Below are 23,962 nucleotides of genomic sequence, written 5' to 3' on the forward strand. Positions count from 1 at the left end.
TTCCAACAAGAAGAAACCTCTTACTGAACTCCAATACACAAGACAATTCTTCCAGCAGAAGTAAATCAAAACCAAGAATATATAACTTCATGCCAGAAATACTCCTCTTTTCCTATATTAATTCAACTTTTCAGTACTATGAATGAGTCTGCACGTGGGAAGGAGAGGAGAGCAGAGGAGAACAGTAATAGCCTATCCAGTATGTGGATTTACTAGGGAAAAATTTTATCTTGCATCTTTCTGCAAATGTTTCCACAGAAGAAAATGAACATCTCAGGCCTCTTTGGCATACAGAGTTAAGATAACTACTTCCAGAGGAACCATCAGGCTGGGATGCCAGAGACTCATACAGACTTTCAAGCATGAGTAACTCCAATACATGAAACAAGACTTTGCCTGATTTGCTCAGAGAAATGCGATCTGGTAAATGTGCTATTTTTTTCTGAAGACTGAGAATGTGAAATGTTTTCTGTTTGACATGTTGTTACAGGAAGTAAACACAAGTTGTAACTGCACTCCACTAGGAAACAATATTAGAACTGTACAAATAAAGGACTTCGGCAAACAGCTGAGACTTCAATGCTTCTCCATGTTCATAACTAAAATCACTCTTTTGGTGCTAGGGTATGACAACAGGAATAAGGCAAAAGCACATCAAGGATAAAAGCAGCATAGCAGAATACACTCTACGAAATTTTTCCTGTTTTCCCCCCACACCCTCAGGCAACACGGTTTCTCCTGCCAAAAGACAAAGGGCTTAGACATGAATTTAACAACCCCCTAATGCATTCCCCTCTACAATTCAGAGACAAAAGACTGGCATACAAAGCAGAACTGGGTAGAAACTGCAAATTAATGATTTTGCCAAGTGAAAACCAAGTTCACACAGCCCTCGCTTTCCACCTTAGAGCAGCACTAAAGCATGCCCTTGATTTACACGTATTCACAAAACCTTTCAACCTTTTAGTGGTTGCATATTACAGCCTGTACGAGATGAGATGAACTCAAATTCAGCTATTACGTTCTCTGTAGCACCCAAAGTAAAGTTTGCGTCTTCAAACTATACTGTCCTTTCTTGCGGCGTTGCAGAAAGCTGAAAGCACCAATTGCATTTAGCCAATAATAAATAGTGAGATATGCTTATGAAAGTTGCCTCCTCATAAAAGGATTTTGGCAGAGAAAAAAGTGCCATGATAAGAGAAATGTAACTAATAACCAGGAATCCTCACAAGGACACAACCAGAATCCATCAAGAATCTTTGCTAATCACAGCAGTAATGAGAGAATATCAACATTACGGGGGTCAAGTGCTCAACCTAGTGTGCTGCAGATACAAACCTACTTTTCTCAGAACTCCATATACAGAAGAGGTGACCCCACTGCTACTTAATACTTCTACACGGAATCATCATCGTTATTCTGTATCTCTTCAGCTCCCACAAACTGGAAACCAGAGCTGAAAATAAGGTCTGAGACTTGGTTCTATGTCATGGAAGCAGGATTTTGCCTGCAGTATCCTAAATTGTTCTTCATTATTAAATATTATTCAAACCACATTCTGTGAGGCCACCGGGATTTCACCACAGCAGTTCCTTGCTATACTTTGAAAACAGAGGGAAACATAACATAACTTTATGATGGCTGCAAAGTCATGCAGTTTCAGGTACAGAATGACAATATTTTGCTGGTCGTGCTCTGTAATTTGTGGTAAATACCCAATAGTCTCACCAATGACGTGATACTACCATGATAGTATCATCATCAGCTATAAAATGCAGCATCTTGGTTGGCGTAAATAAACAAGCAACCGTGACCTATTGCACGAAGTCTTACCAGTCCTCTCCCTTTGAAGAAAGGCTGTGCTTTCTGAGCCTCTGTAATCTTTAGCAGCCAAGACAACTGGAACTACTTGGGGGCAACTCTACAGAGTAACTAACAAAATTACGTCTGTATTCAAACTTGTCTATACAGGTCAGTTCAGACAACTCTGCTTTCCGAGTAACAGCTAGCGCAGACACAGCAGTACATGCAAATAGCAAGGATACACTCTTCCTCCTTCATAATCGATTATATTCAATTTAGTTGGATCACTTGGCAGAAATGTTTGATTAAAGCTGAGTGAAGATTTATTCATTTGTATAATTGGTATATTCATATTCTTATTAATTCTTATATTTGATCCTTTTATTAGGAGAAGACTGAATTAATACAACGATCGGAGGTTACCAAGAGAACAATTAGTTCCGCTCATCTTTTACCTATTGAGTACCATTTAACCTGAAGGTTAAGATTACAAATGACATACAAAGTAATTTCATTTTTCTGTGACAGTCACCAAACATCATGAAACTGAGAAACCTCAAAGCCAAGAAGTTGAAGTAGGTTCTACAGGACTCTCTAAGTGAGAGTTTTTCTTCCTCCCCATCTGATCTTGCTGTCAGGCAAGGATTTGGTCTAACTGGCTGTGAAGCTGCTGCACAGAGTTGCAGTAGGAATTTCCAACATGCCTTTCCTCCCAAGCTCACCTACAAGAGGGGACCCCAACTCTAATTAATATGCTCCCTTATATACACTCCCCTCGGGGTCATGCATACAGCAGCTGATAAATGATAATATAAGAGCTTTAATCTCATTCCCTAAGTAGCCCGTTAATGCTTAAAAGGAGTTACAAGAATGAGGTCATCCTTGAAATCAAGACATGAGTAGCTATAAAAATTTTCTGTGGGTATTTACAAAGGGAGGAGCAAGAAGATCTGACAATTCTGAAGAATATGGGGGTTACTAAATGCTGCAGCTGCACCTCAGACTGTTCTGAAGTATAACATTTATGTCTCCTTACAGCACAACTGTGGGAAAATTCAGAAGGTCAAGGGTGCAATATTAAATAAGTGTGGCGTGAAATAATGTCCAGAGCTAGCACTGAAACCCATGTAAATTCTAGTCCATTAACAGGGATCAAAATCTAGACATATTAAACGCACTTAAAAATACAATATTTAGGCAAAATATAGGATATAAAAATTACTCATTATATATGAAAGGCTAGCTACCAAGTAAATTCTTCAAATTCATACATCTCTTGAGGGTAGTTGGCAGGCCTGTAGGAGGGATTAACAAGCACAGAAAGAACTTGCAAACTTCAGAGCTTGAGGTCGTTTTTTGAGAGAGGCTAGCAGAAAATTACTTATTGGTATATTGTTTCAAAAACATTAATTAAAATTAAAATTGAAGTTTTTTTCTGAAGCACTTGTTACTGTGTGCGAAGGGTGGCATACTATGGACTTGAGAGAAGTGACTTCTACCCTGCAGTAATGGCTTGTGCCCAGACTCTTACTCCACAGCAATGGAGTGGCTGGTCATTTTTAGCAAGCGAAACATCCTTGCTTTAACTACAGGATACAGAACACACGCGTGACCAGCTACCATGGGACAGCTGGCACACCACACCAAAATCCTCTTTTTGCATGCCCACACACATACATGCTTTAAAATTCTTTATGCATTCATGCATAAAACCAAACCAGGACAAATACAAGTCATTCATGTTGCAAGGCAGGAGACTGGCTATCACTTTATAGATTCTCAGTTACCAAAGAAAGACGCTGTATTACTGTTCATGTTAGAAATCTTCATGCACAAAATGCTTTCCTTGTTTTCAGTAGCCATTAAAATTCAAATATGGATTTTAACAAAAAAGTCTGTAAAAGTCAATAACTACTGTCACTTACTCGGCTTAGAGTTAATGAAAACATTTTCAGCAGAGTGCTGGGGTGGAAACCTGCAGTTCTGTCCTTGGCCTTCACTGCTGCCATACTCTATGACTTCGACTTGTCCCAACGGTACGCTCCACTTCAATAAATACCTCTGGCCAGTAGTCATGGTGCCGTTGCTTTCGTAGGAAGAGCTGGAAGATGCACAAATTATTGTTGTGACAAGCAACTATGCTTCATGGCCTCCTGTTTATTATTTCAGCTTCCGAAATCTGCTGTTTGTCAGTCTCAGTACCACGCACAACTTTGAACAAATACATGCATCAGTTTGAATTTTGTGACTAACCTTTGCCGTGAGCGCTAAGAGCAGCTACTCAGGTGCAGATAATCTTGTTTACAAACAGCACAGGACTGCCAACAACAGACCCTACATTTCTATAACAAAACATCAACGACCGTCTTTTAAGACCTACATGCATTTTGACATCCTTATACAAGTGCTCAGGATGATACCATGGCTTCATTTTTTCCTGATTCTTTTGGATCATGCTGTCTTTCAGGACAGTACTGGAAACAGTACTAAAAAGAAGTAATTGCTATGCTTAGGAAATACAGATGATGGGACCGCTGAATGACTATCGGCAGCAGGACGTGCAGCGTACCCTCCAAAGGGCTGACAAGCTAACATTTCTGCTGAGCCCCACAGCCCAGGATGTTCTTTATAGCAGACCTTTGCAATCGCTGTGGCTTCTGAGAGCAATCCCAGGTGAGCTGCTGCTGCTAAAGCAAGTGTGTATCACAACAAGCAGTTCAGAGGAAACAGCACGCTGAGGAAGCTCACTCTGCATTGAAATGGCATTAATACTCCTTTTCCTTTGTATCCTTCATTCCCTTATTCACATTCCAGCTCGTATTACAAACACTTCTTATAAAGGACAAAAGAGATTGTTAAAGTGAACAAAAAAGGTTTACTTCACAGAAAGCATCACTGAAATAGAGAAGTAAACACTTGGGAGAAATCAGCAAAAAGTATTTATTAGATGTTCAGCTACCTATACATAACACAGCCATATTTTTGTTTCATTGAAGAGGCAAATATGAACAAAAACCTCAAGTGCCACAGCTTAAGTAAATGTTTATAAACTGTTGATCTAGTTCAGAAGAAAGAAAACAAGACAAGGCAGGACACAGCTGTTCAGTCACCAGGGATAGTATCCACCCCATCCAACTCCTGCTGCTTAAAAGTTAGGTCTCTGGTTAGAGAAGGTCATCTAGACTACATGTGAAGACGGACTCTGAGGGTCACATAGTCTGTAGAAATACAAGTCTTATGACAGCTATACAAAATTGGTCTGGAACCAATGGTCCCCAGGCTCCTGGAACATTTGACTTTTTCTGTAAAGGCTGGACAAAAGGTGAAGCCGAGACATACTGTGCAGTGAAGTGTTGAGTTTCTGAAGAAGTCTACAGCTCCAGGGTCAATCTGTAAGCATACACCTGGAAAATCACTGCTAAACCCAGCTCAGGTAAGATGCCTAACTTCTATACAGCTAAAACGAAGAGAAATAAAGCTCTTCGTACGTGAGCCCAACAGGCAAGTGGTACAATCTAAAGCATACACTTCTTTTGAACCAAGAACTCTGGACTGGATATAGGCGTCATGTGAAATTTGGCAGTTGATTTCCTTCAGTCCACAACTACATTTTGCATGACAAAGGCAGTTTCTTCCACACTGAAAATTCAAGAGCAGTCTATGAATTAACGAAGGAATCCTGACTCCACACGTGCAGCTGGTAGGTGAACCCATCTGCAACTGAACACCCCAAAGAAGTCACAAACCCCTTTTTTCTAGTGAATAAAGCTAGAAATGCTTTCAATTATTCTAAGACTCCACTGTTATATAAGTAAGTGGGTTGGAAAGCAAACCTTAACTGCCAGAGAAAACCATAATTAAAACTTTTTCTGAGCTAGCAAACCCCCACGACACACACATGCCCAATTACCATCCCAAAGGAGGTTGCTCAGAACCAGGCAGCGCCCACAGGAACAACAGTGCTGTTAGTGATAACCACAACTGTTGACTTAATAAGGAACCCAGAGACTCAGCATAATCATGAACTTTTCATATGGAAAACAAAAACAGACTGCATGTTGCCACTTCAGGGACAATTACAAAAAAATCCAAGACAATGATTTCATGAAAAAGATAAAATGGTTAAAAGCAATTTTCTCCCAATCATTAAGAAAACATCCATGTGTTACTACAGAAATTAATACATTGTAAAGGAGTAAAAAGTCACAATTCCTACAATAATTGGACATAAGCTTGCACACTTTCTGAAGTGCAGTTATTACATGGCACTTTTCATAAGGATTACAAAAATATGTACTGTATTCATATTTCGAATGAACTAAGATATCAACTCACACTATACTTAAAAGCTGTTCAAGCAAGATTTTAATGGTCCACATTTTCTCTGTCAGAACGTACCATCACATAAAGCAATTTACGATACAACCAACATTTGACTGTGAGTGTGACCTTGGCATACACAGAGGTCTAGCAACACTAATAATTACAGCCATGTCAAACACAGAAGGGACTATGAAAAAATGCTTTCTTCTAAGCACCTCGGCTTTAATCCTTCAGTGTTTGGTTTCAGAGATAAAAACCTTTCCCCAGCTGGAACTCTGTTAGTGAGTTCCAGGGTTTTTTTCTGGCCACATGCATTAGCTTTGTGGGTTATTTTTTTAAATTTGCTACTTGACACAAGTTACAGATTTGTGTCTGTGACAGTATGAATCTAAGGAAGAAGAGGAAAAAAATTGTTCTCTGGTATGCCTGCACTTTGCTGAAGACTAGTGTCTACATATTAAAGAACATTTCTATCTGTAATCTCCAACTGAGACAATTTTCTTACAAATTTACTCTAGAACTTCCAAACATCAGCAGGAAATTCAGAGGACTGTAAGAAATTAGTTATCCGTTTATTATGACTACTGCTAGAAATCATTAGCCATTGTAAAAACAACAATAAAAAAAATTTCAGTGAGTTTCATTTATTCCAACTAAAGCTTGAACTATCATTTTCAAAATATGAAGTCTTACCGAATATTTACTGTTGCACACATCAGCACATCATTTAACATGAAAAGTCGTCTTTCTTTGGTTTTGATAATTTCTCCTTTGTCATTGTAAACCGTCTCAACCATATCATCAGTCCGTATGAGGTATCTGTTTCCACTGCTGAGTAACTAGATTTAAAAAACAATCAACATTGTATATTATACAAGGGACATCTAACACCCAGTGCAAAAAAAATAGAAGAAAATCACAAAATCAGACAGAATCACAGAATCGTAGGGGGTGGAAGGAACCTCTGTGGGTCATCTAGTCCAACCCTCCTGCCAAAGCAGGGTCACCTACAGTAGGCTGCACAGGACCTTGTCCAGGCGGGTCTTGAATATCTCCAGAGAAGGAGACTCCACAACCTCACTGGGCAGCCTGTTCCAGGGCTTCATCACCCTCAGAGGGAAGAAGTTCTTCCTCATGTTCAGACGGAACTTCCTATGCTTCAGTTTGTGCCCGTTGCCCCTTGTCCTGTCGCTGGGCACCACTGAAAAGGGTTTGACCCCATCCTCCTGACACCCATCCTTAAGATATTTATAAGCATTTTTAAGATCACAACTGTTGAGCCATACAGCACACAGGGCCCTATGTAATTTGGAGTGACTATCCAGCTACATCTCAATTTTTCCCCCTGGTGCAGAACACACAAGACATTACAGTTCATACAGACCAACAAAAGCAAACCTCTACCACCTCCTAAAACGCACATTCTGTGTCTTGAACTCCTTCAACCATTTGTAGATGATTAGCAGCTGCTTCAAGAAGCAGGAGTATGAAAACTAGAAAGTAAAACGTCTGAATCCACCTTCTAATGCACTTAGAATGGAAATACTGTGCCAGTATGACAGTAAATTCACTATCCCACTTTTTATGAATAGCCTAAAACAAGTGTGTGCTGGTTGACTACCTTCTTTCCTGACAAGTGTTTTCATGCATCACAAACAAAAATACTCCTTGCACTCCTTCAGCACGTCCCCATTACTCCATCCCAAAACAAGTCCAGTACAATCATCTGTAACTTCACAAAAGCAATAATTCAAGTACTTACACCCCATCTCACGGGAAAGGAGGAAACGTACGATGGATATAAGACAAGCTCACACACATCCACAGTACAGATAGCTACTGACATCTCAAATGAAGAAGATTCTTACTGCCTTCCTACTCAATGTCTTCTACAGTTCTTTAAAAACATTTCTATTGAATGATCTGAATACATGAATGAAATAGACTGGGATGTTCCTTAAAACAAGGAAGATGTTGGACACATTTAATAGCGTATCTTGAACTGCTCCATAGTCAGAAGCACTGCGGTACAAGTAACTGGTTCTTTCCTTCACACAGTAGTAATTCCTTAGTTCCAGGATGAATTCAAAATTCAATTTTGAATTTATCAGAAGATGTGCGTGAGACTTTACTGCAGGATGAGGAAACAGCTTTATCTATACACTGCCAAAGAACACTAACACTGCTGTTGCTATGTCAGCATGTTGCCTGCTCCAGTACACAGTGGATTAACCAACAAGCCCAGTCATTCCCAGAGGTAGCTCACATCTCACATCTACCACTAGTATGACCCCACAGAATAACCTCAGGCATCTCTTTGGTGTCTGTTCTAAAGATTGTTAAAGGCTCAGAAACTAATATACTAACTTTTCCATCACACATTCTTACTTCCTAACCTTGTTCAGATAACGTTCGTTCATTGCTTTTGCGATTTGTTTTATTTCACAGCGCTGATCTGCATCCCTTTTCCTTTCATTTAACTTCTCTGCAAGCGTTTCGAGTTCTGTAAGAGCCATCTGTAGAGGTAATCTATCAGGATGTCCTTTATTAGTGTTCTTCAACATATCCTATGGGGAAATGATAGAACAAAATAAAAATTTAAAAATCAGATTTAATTTCTAAGTCAAGTTCAAAAGATTACAGGACGCAATGTTATTGCTACATTCTTTAACCAAGCACCACCAATGAATACCAAATGAATATCCAGACAGCACATCACTTATTTTCCTGAATATCTTAACAGTTCTTAAAAAAGATACAGAATGAGATCACATACTGCTTGTTTATAGGAAGAAAGTACAGCAAAGGAACTTCAAAATAAGTGTAAATAATGCAAATGTAAAGGTAAATTTAAAAATGCACACAATACTAAGTATAATTTGAAAATCAATATTCTAGTATAATATGTAGGTGTTTAAACAATGATTTAAAATTGAACTTTTATGATACTTACTATCATAATAATACTGTATTATCTTTATTACTGTTATTATTCCTCACTAAAACACTAACAGCACACTCATCCCAAAGTAGAAGACATTACTTCATGGAGGTTCCAAGAGCCTCTGAAAGTGTCTTCCTTTTTTAGTCATGCAGTGGAACAATTTGAACAAAATTTTTGCTTCTTTCCCGCAGGGCTTAAAAATCCCTACATATTCACCACAGCTTCCTGCCGCAATAAATTCCATTTCTTCTCCTAACTCAAAAACTCTCGCCACGACTGGTTACCTGCATGCTCCCTCCCCACGACTGCCTCTGCTCCTCCTCCCACAGTAATTCCTGGACCTGCATCCCACAGCCTGCCCTCCTTTGTGGCACCTGCAAAACACCCCTAACCGGCAGCACTCACTGGGACAGATCTGCCATGGGCTGGAAGAAGTTACAAACAGCATAAGCCGGTCTGGAGCAGGTCTGTGCTTGGGAACTGTGCTCTTCCTACAGCTCGACTCCCTGTTAAGAAGAGACCTGAGGATTCCCTGTCAAATCCTCAGTTCCTAAGAGAAGGAAAACAAGATGCTGCAGGTCAGAAGGAAGCTGCAACACACTCCAGCAGGTCCTGCGAGCCAAGCACTCAAAGAGCAAGCACGCCTTTGTTCCACATCCCACATATATTCTGAACTATCCAAGGCGTGAATTACATTCTCCTGTATTTTTCTTAAATGGAAAGTAACGCCACCAAGTTTCTAGTGGTGTTCTGAGGTGTTATTAGCTAATGAACGGATATGAACAAGTTGCACATTTGAACTACAGCTTTACTGCAAAGTGACTTACAAGTTGAATCTAACCTTGCAAGTAATCTAGAGTAAATCTAATTTACTAAGATTTTCCTGCAGCGTATTTACTGCCTGTCCCTGCAACTAGATGAGATCAGCACGTTATGATGCACTGAAATTTCTTCTTTATTTCCCCATGATCCAGTGGTCGCTTCCACTGCAGTGTGCTCCTCCAGCAGAAGACAGCTACCACACGATCCCACAAGCAAACCATGTAACAACACAAGAAGAGCATCCCTTTGGTAAACGTTGTTTACCTGCAACAGTAGAATGAACTGTGGAAAGCGCTGGATAGGTTTCATCATTAAACCATACAGCGTAATTCGATCGGGGCTTGACTCCTGGCACTGCTGCAATGCAAGAAAGCCACACTGTTTACTACTGTGAGCGCATTTCCATCAGTTACAGCACGCAAGGAAAGTATTTCCTGAAAATTCTTCTACACCATTTAAACTAAGTACTGCAAAGATTCCATTTACTATAAAGATTTCATTTTAAAATATTACATCTTTAAAAAAAAAAAAATCACTGTTAATGATGGCATGTCACTGAACTGAAATCTCCTCCTTAAATAAATATAGCTGGGATAAAGCCACAGCAGCAATGCAGCACCCACATATGTAACAGTACGGCATGTTCATGCTTTTACATAGCGACGCACTGAAATGTCTGCTTAACTTCAAGCACAACAAACGGGATGTACTTGTTCAAGGTCTTAAATTTGAAAAATTAAGGGATCTTTTGATTTATAGCCCATAATTTACTATTTCTGCTCTGTTTCTTGGGGCTAAGACTATAAATCTCTAACTACCTATGTGTTTTTAAGAGGAAATCTAAGGAAAACATCATAATCTCAGTGCTATGCAAACAAAAAGATTTTCATTTTCTTTATTAAAAGAAATAAAGACAAGAACATTTATTTATGTTCGGCAAGAAAAACATAAGAATCCACTATTTTTGTTATTGGCACTGGCGGATAAAACCAGACAAAGTTCTTTTGCATGTGCTGAAAAGCCCTGTTTATGTAAGACATTTCAGCACTTGGAAATATTTTGGCCAGAATCACAGCTAACCCAAAACAAGGAGAGTAGGAGAAATACTCAAAAATGCAGCAAACACAAACAGTATTAAACTGGTGGTGTACTTAAATTGCTATTTATTACTACAATGATCAGCTTCACAACAATTTGTTTCCATACTTATCTCCACAAACATTTTTTTTTTTTTGCCTAAACAGCAGCAGTGAAGATGCTGGTCTTTATTGCTGCTGGACAAATAAAAAAAGGAAGGCGCAGAAATGCCTTCTGTCCTCAGCATTCAGCTGTGAACCCCTAGCTCTGAGCAGTACCAATGCCAGCAACGACAAGCAGAGATGAGAGGTCTACATACTGCCTCTACTGGCACAATGGGCTCCAGACGGTGTGAGAGGTATGAAATGACTATACACTCATTAGAGAGTTTGATCTTTGCGATGCCTAAGGCTTCCAGAATATAATCCTGTGTAGTGCTGGCCACACTCCCTAAAGTTGTTAGTTAATCCCAAAATCTGAAGACAGATTATCATTCAGCCCCCCTGCCAGACTCCTTCAGGCAATCTAAGAGCTTCACTATTTTGTTTGCCTAGGGCACCCAATTTCAGTGTTTGGTGAACAACTGCAACAGATCTGACAGGATGACCGCTCTGAGAGGCACAAGTCAACCCAGGACTCTTGGGGAATGGACAAGCAGAGCTTCCAGGCTCTCAGCAGTGTCACAGGCAGTCGAAAAGCCTTGCAATGGATTTTGTGCACCCTCTGTAAGGTATCATCCCTAGGGATTCACAGCACTTCTACTGCATGAACCAGGCTCTCCATGCACATCATGAGAAGCATCATATTCATCAGGGTAGTATGCATTCTGCACAAAAATTTTCAATTTCAACCCCAAGTTGGAAACACTATTTTCTAAATACTAGGAAATTACTGTGGAACGGAAATCTAGTTACACTACTCTGCACAATACAATAAAGAAGTTAGAAGTAAAACAAATCTCAATTAAGAAGAAGCCTCAGATGGTGAACTATTATTTGAAGTTCACCTGCTATGAAGGAATCCCAATGTTTTGCCAAGTACAGTCATGCAAACACCAATAAACTGATCTCCACAACAAAACCAATTTGCACTTCAAAATACATCCTGCATCTAACATGTTATTATTCTGAAAATACAGTAGTGGAAGTGAATTCTCCAGCAATTTTTTGTGCCAAACCCATAAAACATACAACCAAAGTCCTAGAAAGAGTGACAGAATACACAGTATCAGCAGTCACATTTCCTTCTAACTTATAATTTATACTGTCTTATTTACATCATATGCCGAGTTGTTTTAAGAATGAACAAACTCACCTTTAAGAAGTCTAAAAAGGCAGGTTTGGTGGCACATGTTTTCTTGAGAATCCCTACTGCAGTACTGAAGTTGTTTACATATTCGCTGTACGCATCCAATACCATAGATTTAGAAAACTGGAAACATAAAAGGGTAAACCTTAACTATAAATACAAAAGATCCCTGAAAGTGTAAGTATCTAAACCTCTGACTATTAAGGACTCGCCCTGCTCGGAGCTCAGGGCTTTGCCTGGCCTAGTGTTGGATCTACCGAAATACCAGTGATGCCCAAAACAACCTTTCTGTGGAAGACAGGTTGGAAACCTAAACAAGTAACAGCTGTGAATCATAAACTGTAAACTTACAGAAATAGCTTCATCTTGGCTACGACACTAGGGCAAAGCCTGGGAACTATGGGCAATCAAAGGGCATCCACTGACGCTCAAAGTGGCTGCTGGGATCCCCTGATCATCTCGCTGCTGCCTATCTTCCAGATATGGTGAACCAGCAAAGTCCCACCGCCTTCACGGCTCATCTTCTGCTGGTAAGGGTTTACCAGAAAAGCAGACTGTGTGGCCTGCAAACAGCCATGTGAAGTGTAAGATTGCTGCCCACTGTCTCCTCAGTAATTTTATCCTTCTCTTCTGCAGAGCTGGTCTCATTAACACTACCTAACTCAATTCAGTCAAAACAAGACAGGTTTGCTTTAAACAGCAAATCTTTCGTAACCATTTAATTTTGACAAAAATGGGGTCAAAGCACTCAGAGACACAGATCCCAGCTCTCACAGCAGGCACAAAAAGGTGGTGATTTCCAGCAGCTGGGTGTCAATAAACCAAAGTACTCAAACCAGGAGGCAGGCAGCCTTTTCCGTCCACACACTCGCGGTGGGAACAACGTCTTTCTATCAACCAAGCATGCTGCTTTTCTTCTCTAATTTAAAGCAGTGGCTAGTTTGATCCTTTACTGGATGAACTTCCATTAAGGGTGGGATAGTGTTTTACAAATACGCTTTACCTGTGCCCCAGCCTCAGCTCAAATCCAAGAACTCACTACACCACCTACTGTGTTTATTTCTACTCCCAACAAACATACTACGTATGACTACCTACTCTTTAAGCAGTGTTGAATCTCAATCTCACCTCAATTTTGCTGGGTCTTTGAATCTCTAATCTCCTCAGAAAAACAAACTGTTTATCTAAACGTCTGAAAGCTTGATTAAAGCCTGAAAATTTTGCCCACAATCCTTTCATATCTGCCAAGCAAGCTGAAGACGTGTTGGTGTCAGTTTCCTTAACAGGAATACATACATACTCTGACAGTTGCCACAGGCATTGGAGAATACTGGAATAAACTAGCCAAGTTAGACAGAGAGATATGGAGTAACAAGCCTAAAATAAAAACAGATTATCTGTTCAGATGCATTTGCTTACTGAAGCAACAAAGACATCGCCAATCATTTCAACAGAGTCCCACTCAGATACACGACTTGCCAGCGCAATCTGAAACATTGAATGGCACTGAAGAATCTCCTTAATTCGATAAAAGACCATTTTGAGTTTTCTTTCACTCAATAATTTTGGTTCCATATCTGAAAGGGGCTTCTCATATTGCTGTGGGGAAAAAAAAAAGTAAATAAGTTCAAACAAATAAATGATAAAGGGTCTTCTACAAGCACCAAAAAAAACAACTTATGTAACAGTATACACACACAATCACTAAACATTTGGCATGAATCACCTGTACCAAAATCTGAGTCACACTACAGATTATTTAAGGATTTGACTATTTTTCAAATATCCAAATTATAAAACGCAAAAATATTAAGGTACCTCCAGGATTCTTTTGAGAGCATCCACGTAATTCTTCTCACTGTCAACTACAGAGCCCAAAATATACCTTCTCACAACCTGTGAAGAAATTAAGTTTTGTCTGAAGGTCTAATCAGGTAACACGTTCATCATAGTTGGGAATGCTGATGACAAAAAAATCTCACATGAATAAAACACAAGAAACATAAAGTAATTTCAATACTGGAACTGCAATAAAATAATACTGTATCTCTTCAAAAGTAATTAAAATTACTATTACTCTAAAATTATTTATTTATTTTAAAGAACACAACAGTTACTGTATCTATATCTGTAGTCTTTGCTGACTGTTGCAATTCCAAGCTTTACTTTTGAAACTTGCCTTTTAATTTTAGATGTATAAATTTAGGCATTAATATAAATAATAATAGGTATAGATGATGTTGGCTACTCCAGTGAATTACTGCAATAAAATAGGTAACCAGCTTTCAAAATCAGTCTTCAAGATACATTTTCTTTTTTTTTCTTAATACGTTTCATAAATTTATTAGACATAACCTGAAGGACGAACAAGCAAATATTAATTGCCTTTTTGAGGTAAGGCCATATCAAACATATCACTGAGTAAGTCAGCTTTCTTTTTTGGGCATTGCCATGCATAAGTGAAAACCCCATCTCATCCATATTCATACCAATTGATAGATACGTAAGAGCTTCAGGAAATAGTACCATATTTCATGTAGACAAACCACAGGCTATTTATCACACCTCCACCTCCTGCTTCTGCAATTCAGATGAAACGCTCGTTGTGTGCACGTGCAGGTGACGTGACAGGAAGGACTGGGGAAGCTATTTGTTTTTAAATTTAAACTTTTTACTGTTCTTGATTAGATTTCTTGCTGGTTTTAAGGATTTGTTCTCATCCAAATCCATTTCCTAACCCAGCTCATCCCAGGACTTTCAAAAGCAGGGCTCTGAGGGAGAACACAGGACAAGGGCAGGATCAAACCACTCCTCATAACTACAAGGGAAGGCAAAAATGCTGCTTTTGCTATCTTAAGCCAGCCTAAACAACCATAAAACTCAAATCCTGGACTTGCTTATCTCTGGTCCCGATCCCCACAGCCTCCTGCCTCCCCCGCCATGGCTGCCTTTAATTCGCCACACTTGTATTTTGCATTATTAAGTTAAGAGCAGGTTATGAAAGGATTTTCTTTCAAGTACTGGCATTTCAAAGGATGACTTTGAAATTATCCGAGGCCTTGCTTAAAGATATAAAAGGTACAATCAGTTGTGTCTAATCTGTGTTCAAAACGGATTTAGCAGTGTTTTATTTGGTATGAAGCATCAGCTGCTCCGGTAAAGGACACTAACTCTACTTTTAGTCACAGTTCTTTCTCCTGAAAAGGACAAACATCTGCAGAAAATGTTTCCTTCGGGCTCTATAATACACAGGATACTTCAAAGTGCCCGCAGGTTACTGCAATAGATAAGTTATGAGAGGCTTGCGTGCCAGTCTTCTGTTTACACTCACGTTCTTACCGGTGACAGCGGCACACACAGACAAACACCCCGCCGTAAGAACTCAGGTCCCGCTATCAGGACGTAGCACAGGCCGCCAGGACGGAGACCCGAGGCGGGACGCGGTACCCGGGCAGGCGCCGGGCTCCAGCCCAACGCCGCCCTGCCACCTGCCGTCCGCAGCCAGCGGCCCGCGCCGCCAGCCCGCCCGCCGCGCCCGGCCCGCACCGCCCCGCCGGCCTCCGCCCAGCCCGCCGCAGCCAGGCCGCCCAGCAGCCCCGCCGTCCTGCCCGCGGCCTGCCCCGGGCCCCGTAGCTGCTGCCGAGGGACGCCACTAACGCTGGCCGCCCGCTGGACTTTGCACCGTGGACTACAAGCTCCTGAGCGCCAAAAGCAGAGGTAGATGACCTCCTCTGCTCTCCTCTGCCCACAAGCCAGTCATCTCAACAGGACACAGGCTGGTCAGGCACAAAGGGACTCTGGGCCATCTATGCTGACTGTTCCCAACCACCCTCCTGCCCTTCCGAACCCAGAAACAGCCCCCAGGAGCATTTGCTTCATCACCCTCACAGGGACTGAGGTGAGGCCAGCCCCAGTCCTCCTTCTTGCGGGTAAGAGTGGGACATTTACTTTTTTCCAGATCACTGCGATCTTGGGCAACAGAGAAAGGCTGTACCCTCAGCACCCTGGTCCCACGGACACCTGCCTGTCCAAGCAGCCTTGGCACCCCCCGAACTGCAGGTAACGCCTCACGCCACCAGGACCTGAGGACAAACCTCGCCAGCTACAGCCCAGGCAAAGGTGGCACCGAGTACTTCGGCCTTTTCAGTGCCCTCTGCCACGAGGTCCCTGCCCCATCAAGCAGCAGACCCGTATTTATTTTAGCCTTCCTTCTGCTGCCAATGTACATATAAGAAACTTCCACTGTTGCCCTTCACACCCCACTGGCTCCAGCCGAGCTTTGGGTTTCCTAACTCCATTCCTGCCCACTTGGGCAGCTCCTCCCGGGTCAATAAGCAGCATATATCGTGACCTACACAACGATTACTACTTTGTTCCAAACTAACAGCAGTCTGTTTTTCCAAAAGAAGGTACATTCAGTTTTAATTACCTACAAAAAACACCCCAGCGAAACTCTCAAGCCCCTGTTTGGAAAGAAGGAAAAGACGGCATTCAGACTGATGCCGAGATCCTACACTGTAATGAAATCTTACAGGAACATAACATAGTTTGGTAGTTGCGCTGTTACAAGATCATCACTTCACTGTGCTAAACATATTAGAGAAATAAACCTCACCAAGCAAACAAAAAAACTTCTACCACTCTCCTCAACTGTCCCTTAATCTGTGGTTTTTTTTCTCATTTTCTGAAGGTACTGACCAACTCCTGACTTGACACCACAAACATAGTTACTACTTTTCATAACAATATAGTAACATGAACCCACAGGATTTCTTTTCAGCCAAAATTTCTAACTGATGCTGATTCCAGTGTTTTTTGAAGTGGTTTCCACAGCGACTGCAGAATTTGAGGTGGAGAACAGCAAAATATGCTTTTCCACAGACTTGACTTTATCAAGGACAAGGTTCTTTTACAGAATCACAGAATGTTAGGGGTTGGAAGGGACCTCTGTGGGTCATCTAGCCCAACCCCCCTGCCAAAGCAAGGTCACCTACAGCAGGCTGCACAGGACCGCGTCCAGGTGGGTCTTGAATATCTCCAGAGAAGGAGACTCCACTACCTCCCTGGGCAGCCTGTTCCAGTGCTCCGTCACCCTCAGAGGGAAGAAGTTCTTCCCCATGTTCAGACGGAACTTCCTATGCTTCAGTTTGTGCCTGTTGTCCCTTGTCCTGTCGCTGGTCACCACGGAAAAGAGTTTGGCCCCATCCTCCTGACACCCACACTCAGGAGAAACCTTTTACTCAGGAGGAACCTTAAGATTCGGAGAGCATACAGGATATTCTCTACATTTAAAACAGAAATCCTGGAGCACCTGGAGCATCATCTTCCAACATGATAAGAATGTTTAAACTCTCTTCTTTTTCCATTGAAAAGCGTCACATTCAGTTTAAGTGTTCAGGCAGTGAAACAATGTAACTACTATAGATCATTTTGCAATGTAAAACACAATTTTGCATCTCTGGCTGAATTCTGGACTGATGAACTATACACACACATGTCAATTTTAAGAAAACTACTTATTCTGTTCCAAATGAGAAGGCCACTTAATCTATGTTTAAAGAGCAAGGCACCTGGGAGCCACTGATTCAGAGCAGAAAGGGAGGAAAAAGAGGCAGAAGACCCTATTTCCAAAAGCCTACTACCTGCTGCTGTGATAATCCTTCTGGCATAGGAGTCATGATTGCTTCTGTATGCATACAGTCCACATCAATAAACAGATTTAGCTCTTCTTCTTCCAGGCATGATGGTCTATGGTCTACAAATAATTGAATAAACAAAATGTAAACTTTTAAACTTTTACAACAGGTAGATGGGGGGGGGGGGGGAAGCAAAGATCCTGTCATCCAAGCACAGCAATCACACAGCAGTCTTATTTTCACTTACAGAACAAAAGAAAATTCCCAGCCCTTCTGTATCACCTGTGAAATCACGTAAATACCACCACTGACAGGGGCTCTAACACAGAACATCTTTCACAGGTATCTCAAAATCCTGAAATCCACACAACAGAGACAGCCTATGCATCTTTTGCTTGATCTCTACTCCCTCTTCACAGCCAGGAGAACAGGGCTGTCCAGAGTGCGGGACATGACCACTAGGGTTAAAGTACTGTGGCTCCAGGGCCGGCAGTTTTGAAATAAATGACCTTTGGGAAGAAATTAAACATACCCATAATATGGTCCAGCTTAAAAAAATCCATATACCCTTCCATAACTGAACTAAGTTGTCAAATATACCAGAATGTTGGCTTTTGTCAGAAATGAGTAAGGGATTCTGCACTGCTCCCTTCGTACTGATTTTATGCAAGAAGCAGCACCAAAGTGCAGTGATAGGTGGCAGTATGCAGCCAGCCAAACAAGCAGACACCAGCAAAGGAGAGATAAAGAAAGCACAGTATGAGAAACTGTGTCTTAGAACAAAAAGGGAAGTGAAGCAGATCTGCTGGCTTGGAGAAATTAATGAGTTTATATGACAAATTTGTCAGCAGCTCCCTTCTGATTTGGTAAGTGGCAACGGGATTAAAGTGCCCACAGGTGCCCTGTGTCTGCTTCCTAACCTCTAGGAATGTAAGCAGCAATGCCAGGTCCATTGCAACACTGCCCCACCGAAGCAGATCATTTTCTCCCGTACAAAAGCAAGAACTTGAGGATACATTTTTGATCACTAAAACTTGTGCAAACAACTTTCTGTTTTCTGCCTGTGAGTTAGGTAAATTCAGAAGCAGCGGCGACGACAGGGATGTAAGATGTGTCCTGGTCCTTGCAGATAGGATGCAGCTTTATGTTAGCTCACTCACTAAAAATGTCTGATTCCAGTCTTGTGGTTTTAGCTTCCAAAAATTGTAGCTTTATAAGTTCTGCAGTTACAACCATTCAATTAGCTAGGCAGAAATATGAGCAGAAAGACATACTACCTCTCACACTTACCCTGAAGAAGTAAGTTTGTATTCAGTTATTACCCCCTGCCTCTTGCAAAAATTAACTGTGGACTGCTGCTGCTGAGGCTCGTGACAGAGAGCAGACGTTTGTTCTTAACTACAGAAAAATCAAAAAGCTAAAAGTATTTGTGTTCTTAGACCACTTTCTGTTTTCCAAATCCAAACTCAGCTTTCATCAAAAATCACCGAGCTGTGATAAAGCAGAACAGTCTCTTCTCCTACTTCCCCTCCTAAGCATGGAAAGCGTTTGTTGTCCCTAGGCCACGACAAACTTCTCAAATAGTCAGCTCTCGCTCCACTGAAAACCATGTCCTAGCAGCAGACTTTCCTGACGTTCAGGAGTTACTCGATGAAGGGAACTGGACAGACTCAGCACTTTAACAGAACTCCCACACTCCCACATACCAATACCTTGATAACATCTGTGACACTGTTTGGTGGGATTTTTTTGTTGTTGTTTTCAAGTGGACCCTTCTCTGCAGTCCTCAGATTTCTTAGGTCACTCAGGTTCTTGCCCCAAACCTAAAACTGCTCAAGATGCATTGACCACACTGTCATCTGAACTGATTGTTATACCACACTTTATTGACAAAAAAGTCGTTTCATGAACCCAGTACGCAGCTCCCAGCACAAAAACTTGCTAGGCCATTCACTTCCTTTCTCAGAAATGACTAGAGAGAGTAACAAACACAGTATAATTGGCACATACCTTGAGAAATAAAAGATTTTGTTCTAATGAAAGAACGACCCTTTTTCACAGCTGCTTTTGTCTTTTCGAGCCCATCTTTGGTACCTTCTCTAGCAGCTCTCATGAGCTTTTGCATCTGCAAGATAAAAAATACAGTCTAAATGTTCAGTGAATAATAGCAACATGTTTGAGCATACCATGCAGAACACTTCTGATCAAAATATCTTTAAAAAGAACACTGTCAATTAGTTCAGGCTATAAATATAGCCCAAAGACAAAGGAATATATAGTAAGTACATGGATTCATCAAAGCTCAGATCTGAGCACCTGTACTTTTTCTTAATAAAAATCAAACCTGGAGAAAGGGGCTTACTTCACTGCAATATTGTATGCAAGCCTAAAACAGCAGAAATGCTTAAGAATCCTTTTACATCAAACACCTGAACTCAAAATAGTCTCAAATGCTCAGCTTTACATTACATAACAAATGGATACTATGAACACGTCATTAACAGCCAGGGTTCTTGTCCATCTTACAACATCCCACTAACTCTGCCAAAGTATTTCTGATCTAAGGATAATCCCCTAGACTCAGTTCTGTATTAACTACATTCTTAAATAAACACTGTTTTGCAGAAAGTGTTACAACTAATAACTTCATTAACTGAAGAAACAAGTTGATTTAATTAAGATTTGCATAATTTTACTGTATGGTATTCCAGCAAAAAAAAAAAAATCTATGCAAAAAAATTAAAGATGAATCATTGCTTTGCTAGGAAACGTTTATTAAAAAACCTGCTTTGTACTTTTGCTTTCCCAAAATGCCACCATGGCAAAAGCCCCCGCTACCGTCAGAGCTGTGCCGACACCATCAGTGACATCAGAACACAAACAAAGCTGTCTTGCTGCAACCAGGCAATTTCTTCTTTTGAGCCAAAGCTTTCAGTAAAAACCCAGACTTTTCCTACTGGCTCCATTCAGAATGGAGAGCATGGAGATTCCAACCCCCGCAATTTGATCCCGTGTGGCTGGAGAGCCAGGGTCAGGCTAGGCCTGCCGAGCTCACCCGGGTCTCGGAGGCGCCGGGGCTCTACGCCTGGCTCCCGCTCCGGGATAAGGGCACCCATCAGCAGGGAAAACAATACCCCGTCTCATCTTCCAAAACTTAATGAAAATAAGCATGAGAAAAGGTCCTTGACAAAGTACTTTTAAGACAAACTGCATAATAATCCAGCACATTCAGAACTCATTTCATACAAATTATTGCCTGCTTTTTCAAGTCATTGTTAAAAGACAACGTTGTCTGTGTTGGGAGAAGCAATCATTTAAACATAGCTAGTTACAAAAATCAACTACACTACCTTCAGCTCATGTTTTTGCTTTAGTTGCTGAATCTCTACTGCTCCCACAGTGTTTGCCATCAAATCTTTCATCTTTTTTTCATAATGCTCCTTTAAACGCGTTAGGTCATGAGAAAGCTACAGTGTATAAAAAGACATAATCTTTTCAAAAAGTCTGCAGTGCAAACTTCATGCTAAAGTACTCGCGTATATCATGCATGTTGCCCTGTCTGCCTACAGAGCCACAGACAACTGAGGGAAAGTTATCATTCAGGGAAGCTCCAACCCAACGAACAGACTGTCACTCCTGGGCATCGCTGTACTTTCTGAAACTCAGCTTTTGCGCTATGCTGACGACCCTGTTAACAGAGGGACAAAGTCATTTATTCCAAGCTAACTGCGCATTAATTACGTTGTGCACATCTCTTACAAACCGCATGGAAACAGCGCATCAACTTTACCCATGAGCATCATTTGGTGGAACACAAACCCTAGCAAGTATATTTCTGACTAGCCTTCAAAAGGGTTAACTGGAAGAATTCTCAAAGGCTGAAGAACCTGCAGAGGTTGCGGGCACCTGAGAAGGTGGAGATCAACAATGCCAGAGAGTTGGGCAAGGACACGCTAACAGGGGAGGATGCACAGTCTTGTAATTCCCAAGGGCATGGAACAGGGAAGCACATGTTTTTCCTCAGCTCTGTCACAGCCTCATTGTATGACCATGGGTGTAACTATCTCGTATACAAATATATCCATCTGCACGATAAGGAAACTACCTCAGAGAAATGCTCTGGAATACTAGTTACCATTTGTTACACATTTTGAGAAAGCCTGATAAAAGAGGTTAAAATGTAACTGGAAAAAAAGAGAAAATATTTGGTGTGCCCTGTAATAGAAGTCCAATGGAAAAACCCTCAGCTTGATGTCAACAGAGTTATCTGGCAAGGGATGAAAGCATCAGGAAAGAGAGGCCTACTGAGCTGAAAACAAAGGGACAGGTCTGGCCTTTAGCTTCACTAGGCTGGGTCAGGATGCGATTATCTCCAACATAATTATAATGCTGTAATGCCAGAATCATCAAGGACAGCATCTGGTTCACAGACTAGAAATATTTAATAGCACAAAAACCTTCCCATCTTAAAATAAATAAAAAAATAAACAAAAAGTCATAATAAAAAAGTGACTTTGAGGGAAGTCATACCAGCACTTACAACTGGAAATCCCACCTCCAATCTCCCCATACTTTTCAATGGACGGAAAAAATAATAAGCAAGGCAAGTCCCCCATAGGCTTTGAAAGGCTGCAGAAGGAGATGAGCAGGGGAAGTACTGTAACATCTATCACAAGACCTGACAAGTGAGAGTGCAAGGAATGGATACAGAGAAAAGGTATAAAGTGGAGTGGTTTCTCAGCAATCCTAAAGTTTCTGTCTCTCCTCATCTTCCACCAAACCCCTTCTCCAGTTTCCTGACTTCACCTCCCAGTAACCCATCCAGGTGCACTTCCGACTTCTCTGTCCACCAGCTAAGGTGTTCCTAGGCTCCTCATCCCCATCCTCACAAAGCAATCCTCAAAACCTTTTGTCACAGGTCTGGAAAAGCCAGCTGCAGGGCTGTACCCTGGAGCACACCGCTCTCCTCCCACCACTCCTCGGTCTCTTGCTCATCCACTCTCTGCCTGATCCCAGCACCATCACTCTCAACCCACTGCCAACAATCTCCTGTGACAGATCAAAGTATATCTATAAGAGTTTAAAAAATGGGTTTAAACCTTGCTTTGTGCACATGCGTACGTAGATTCCTGTAACTATGGCCAAAGCTGAAGCTACAGATAACAGGAAAAGGTTAAAAAAAAAGCCAACCAAACCAGCAGCTCTGCTAAGACTTACACACTCATATGCAAAGTTATTTGCTGGTCTCTTCCAAAGGTATTAAAAAAGAAAAAAAAAAAAAAAAAAAAAAATCGAACTCAGTTTTCTTCAGTCTATCTTAAAAACTCCCCAGAAAGAAACAGCCGCAATAGCTTAAACTTGTTCTAGTCAGGACAAAGTCAAAACAAGATGATGAGCTCTCAGCTTACAAACTGCTCATTTGGGTGGGCTCAAGTCTTGCAGTTAATTGCTTACTCCCTCATTTACGAAGGGCAGGCAGCAAAGACGGAGGTGGGGGGAGAGCAGATAATGCATACTGGAGGGAAACACAGACAGCAAGGCTTTTATTCTCACCGAGAAAAGAAATCTGCAAAATGAAGATGCAGAACACCCCGGCCACTACCCCGACGTCCTCCAGCCGCAGGGTGCTGGAGCACCTCGCAGAACGCAGCCGTGAAGCAGCTCCCGTGTGTCCGTACCCAGCCAGCACACACCAGGGACCCTGAGGATTCTGCAGTGACTCCGGCACTGAGCCCAGCCCTGCCTGTCCCCGCTCTGCCCCACATCCCTGCCCTCCAAGCACTCGGAGCAGGGAACCAGCGCAGGAGGCTGCCCAGGTCCCAGGCAAGACTCCCCTCACACAGAAAGGGTGCAAGGGCAAGAGGAGAGGAGCCAAAGCAGCGAGAGGACAGGAGTCCGAGGACGTACGATGGGGCAGACACAGCAAAGGCATGCACCCACACTGTCAGTGTATTCCTGCCTCCCATGGCACAGCAGTACCCAAAGATACCAGACCAGAGATGTGTCACAGATGCATCATTTTAATCACGCCACCTCTGTTCTCTCTTCA

At 41.6% G+C, this 23,962-nt stretch overlaps 1 protein-coding gene across 6 annotated transcripts in view; it reads right to left on the reverse strand.

The window, feature by feature from the left end:
• Window positions 1-23,962, reverse strand: part of ARHGEF10 (Rho guanine nucleotide exchange factor 10) — a 117,319-nt gene that overhangs the window by 53,726 nt on the left and 39,631 nt on the right. For 3 of the 6 annotated variants that reach the window (XM_075414718.1, XM_075414716.1, XM_075414722.1), the window contains 10 exons: window positions 21,264-21,380; window positions 19,924-20,038; window positions 17,920-18,032; window positions 14,096-14,173; window positions 13,697-13,876; window positions 12,284-12,400; window positions 10,157-10,249; window positions 8,523-8,693; window positions 6,820-6,965; window positions 3,729-3,904 (listed from right to left, as the gene is read on the reverse strand). In XM_075414718.1, the coding sequence (XP_075270833.1) occupies window positions 3,729-3,904; window positions 6,820-6,965; window positions 8,523-8,693; window positions 10,157-10,249; window positions 12,284-12,400; window positions 13,697-13,876; window positions 14,096-14,173; window positions 17,920-18,032; window positions 19,924-20,038; window positions 21,264-21,380 (1,306 nt within the window). The remainder of the gene's footprint in view (window positions 1-3,728; window positions 3,905-6,819; window positions 6,966-8,522; window positions 8,694-10,156; window positions 10,250-12,283; window positions 12,401-13,696; window positions 13,877-14,095; window positions 14,174-17,919; window positions 18,033-19,923; window positions 20,039-21,263; window positions 21,381-23,962) is intronic. The other 3 variants (XM_075414719.1, XM_075414721.1, XM_075414720.1) reach the window with 3 other exon arrangements.

This window comes from Opisthocomus hoazin, chromosome 2, assembly GCF_030867145.1.
Source record: "Opisthocomus hoazin isolate bOpiHoa1 chromosome 2, bOpiHoa1.hap1, whole genome shotgun sequence".
Taxonomy (NCBI): Eukaryota; Metazoa; Chordata; class Aves; order Opisthocomiformes; family Opisthocomidae; genus Opisthocomus; species Opisthocomus hoazin.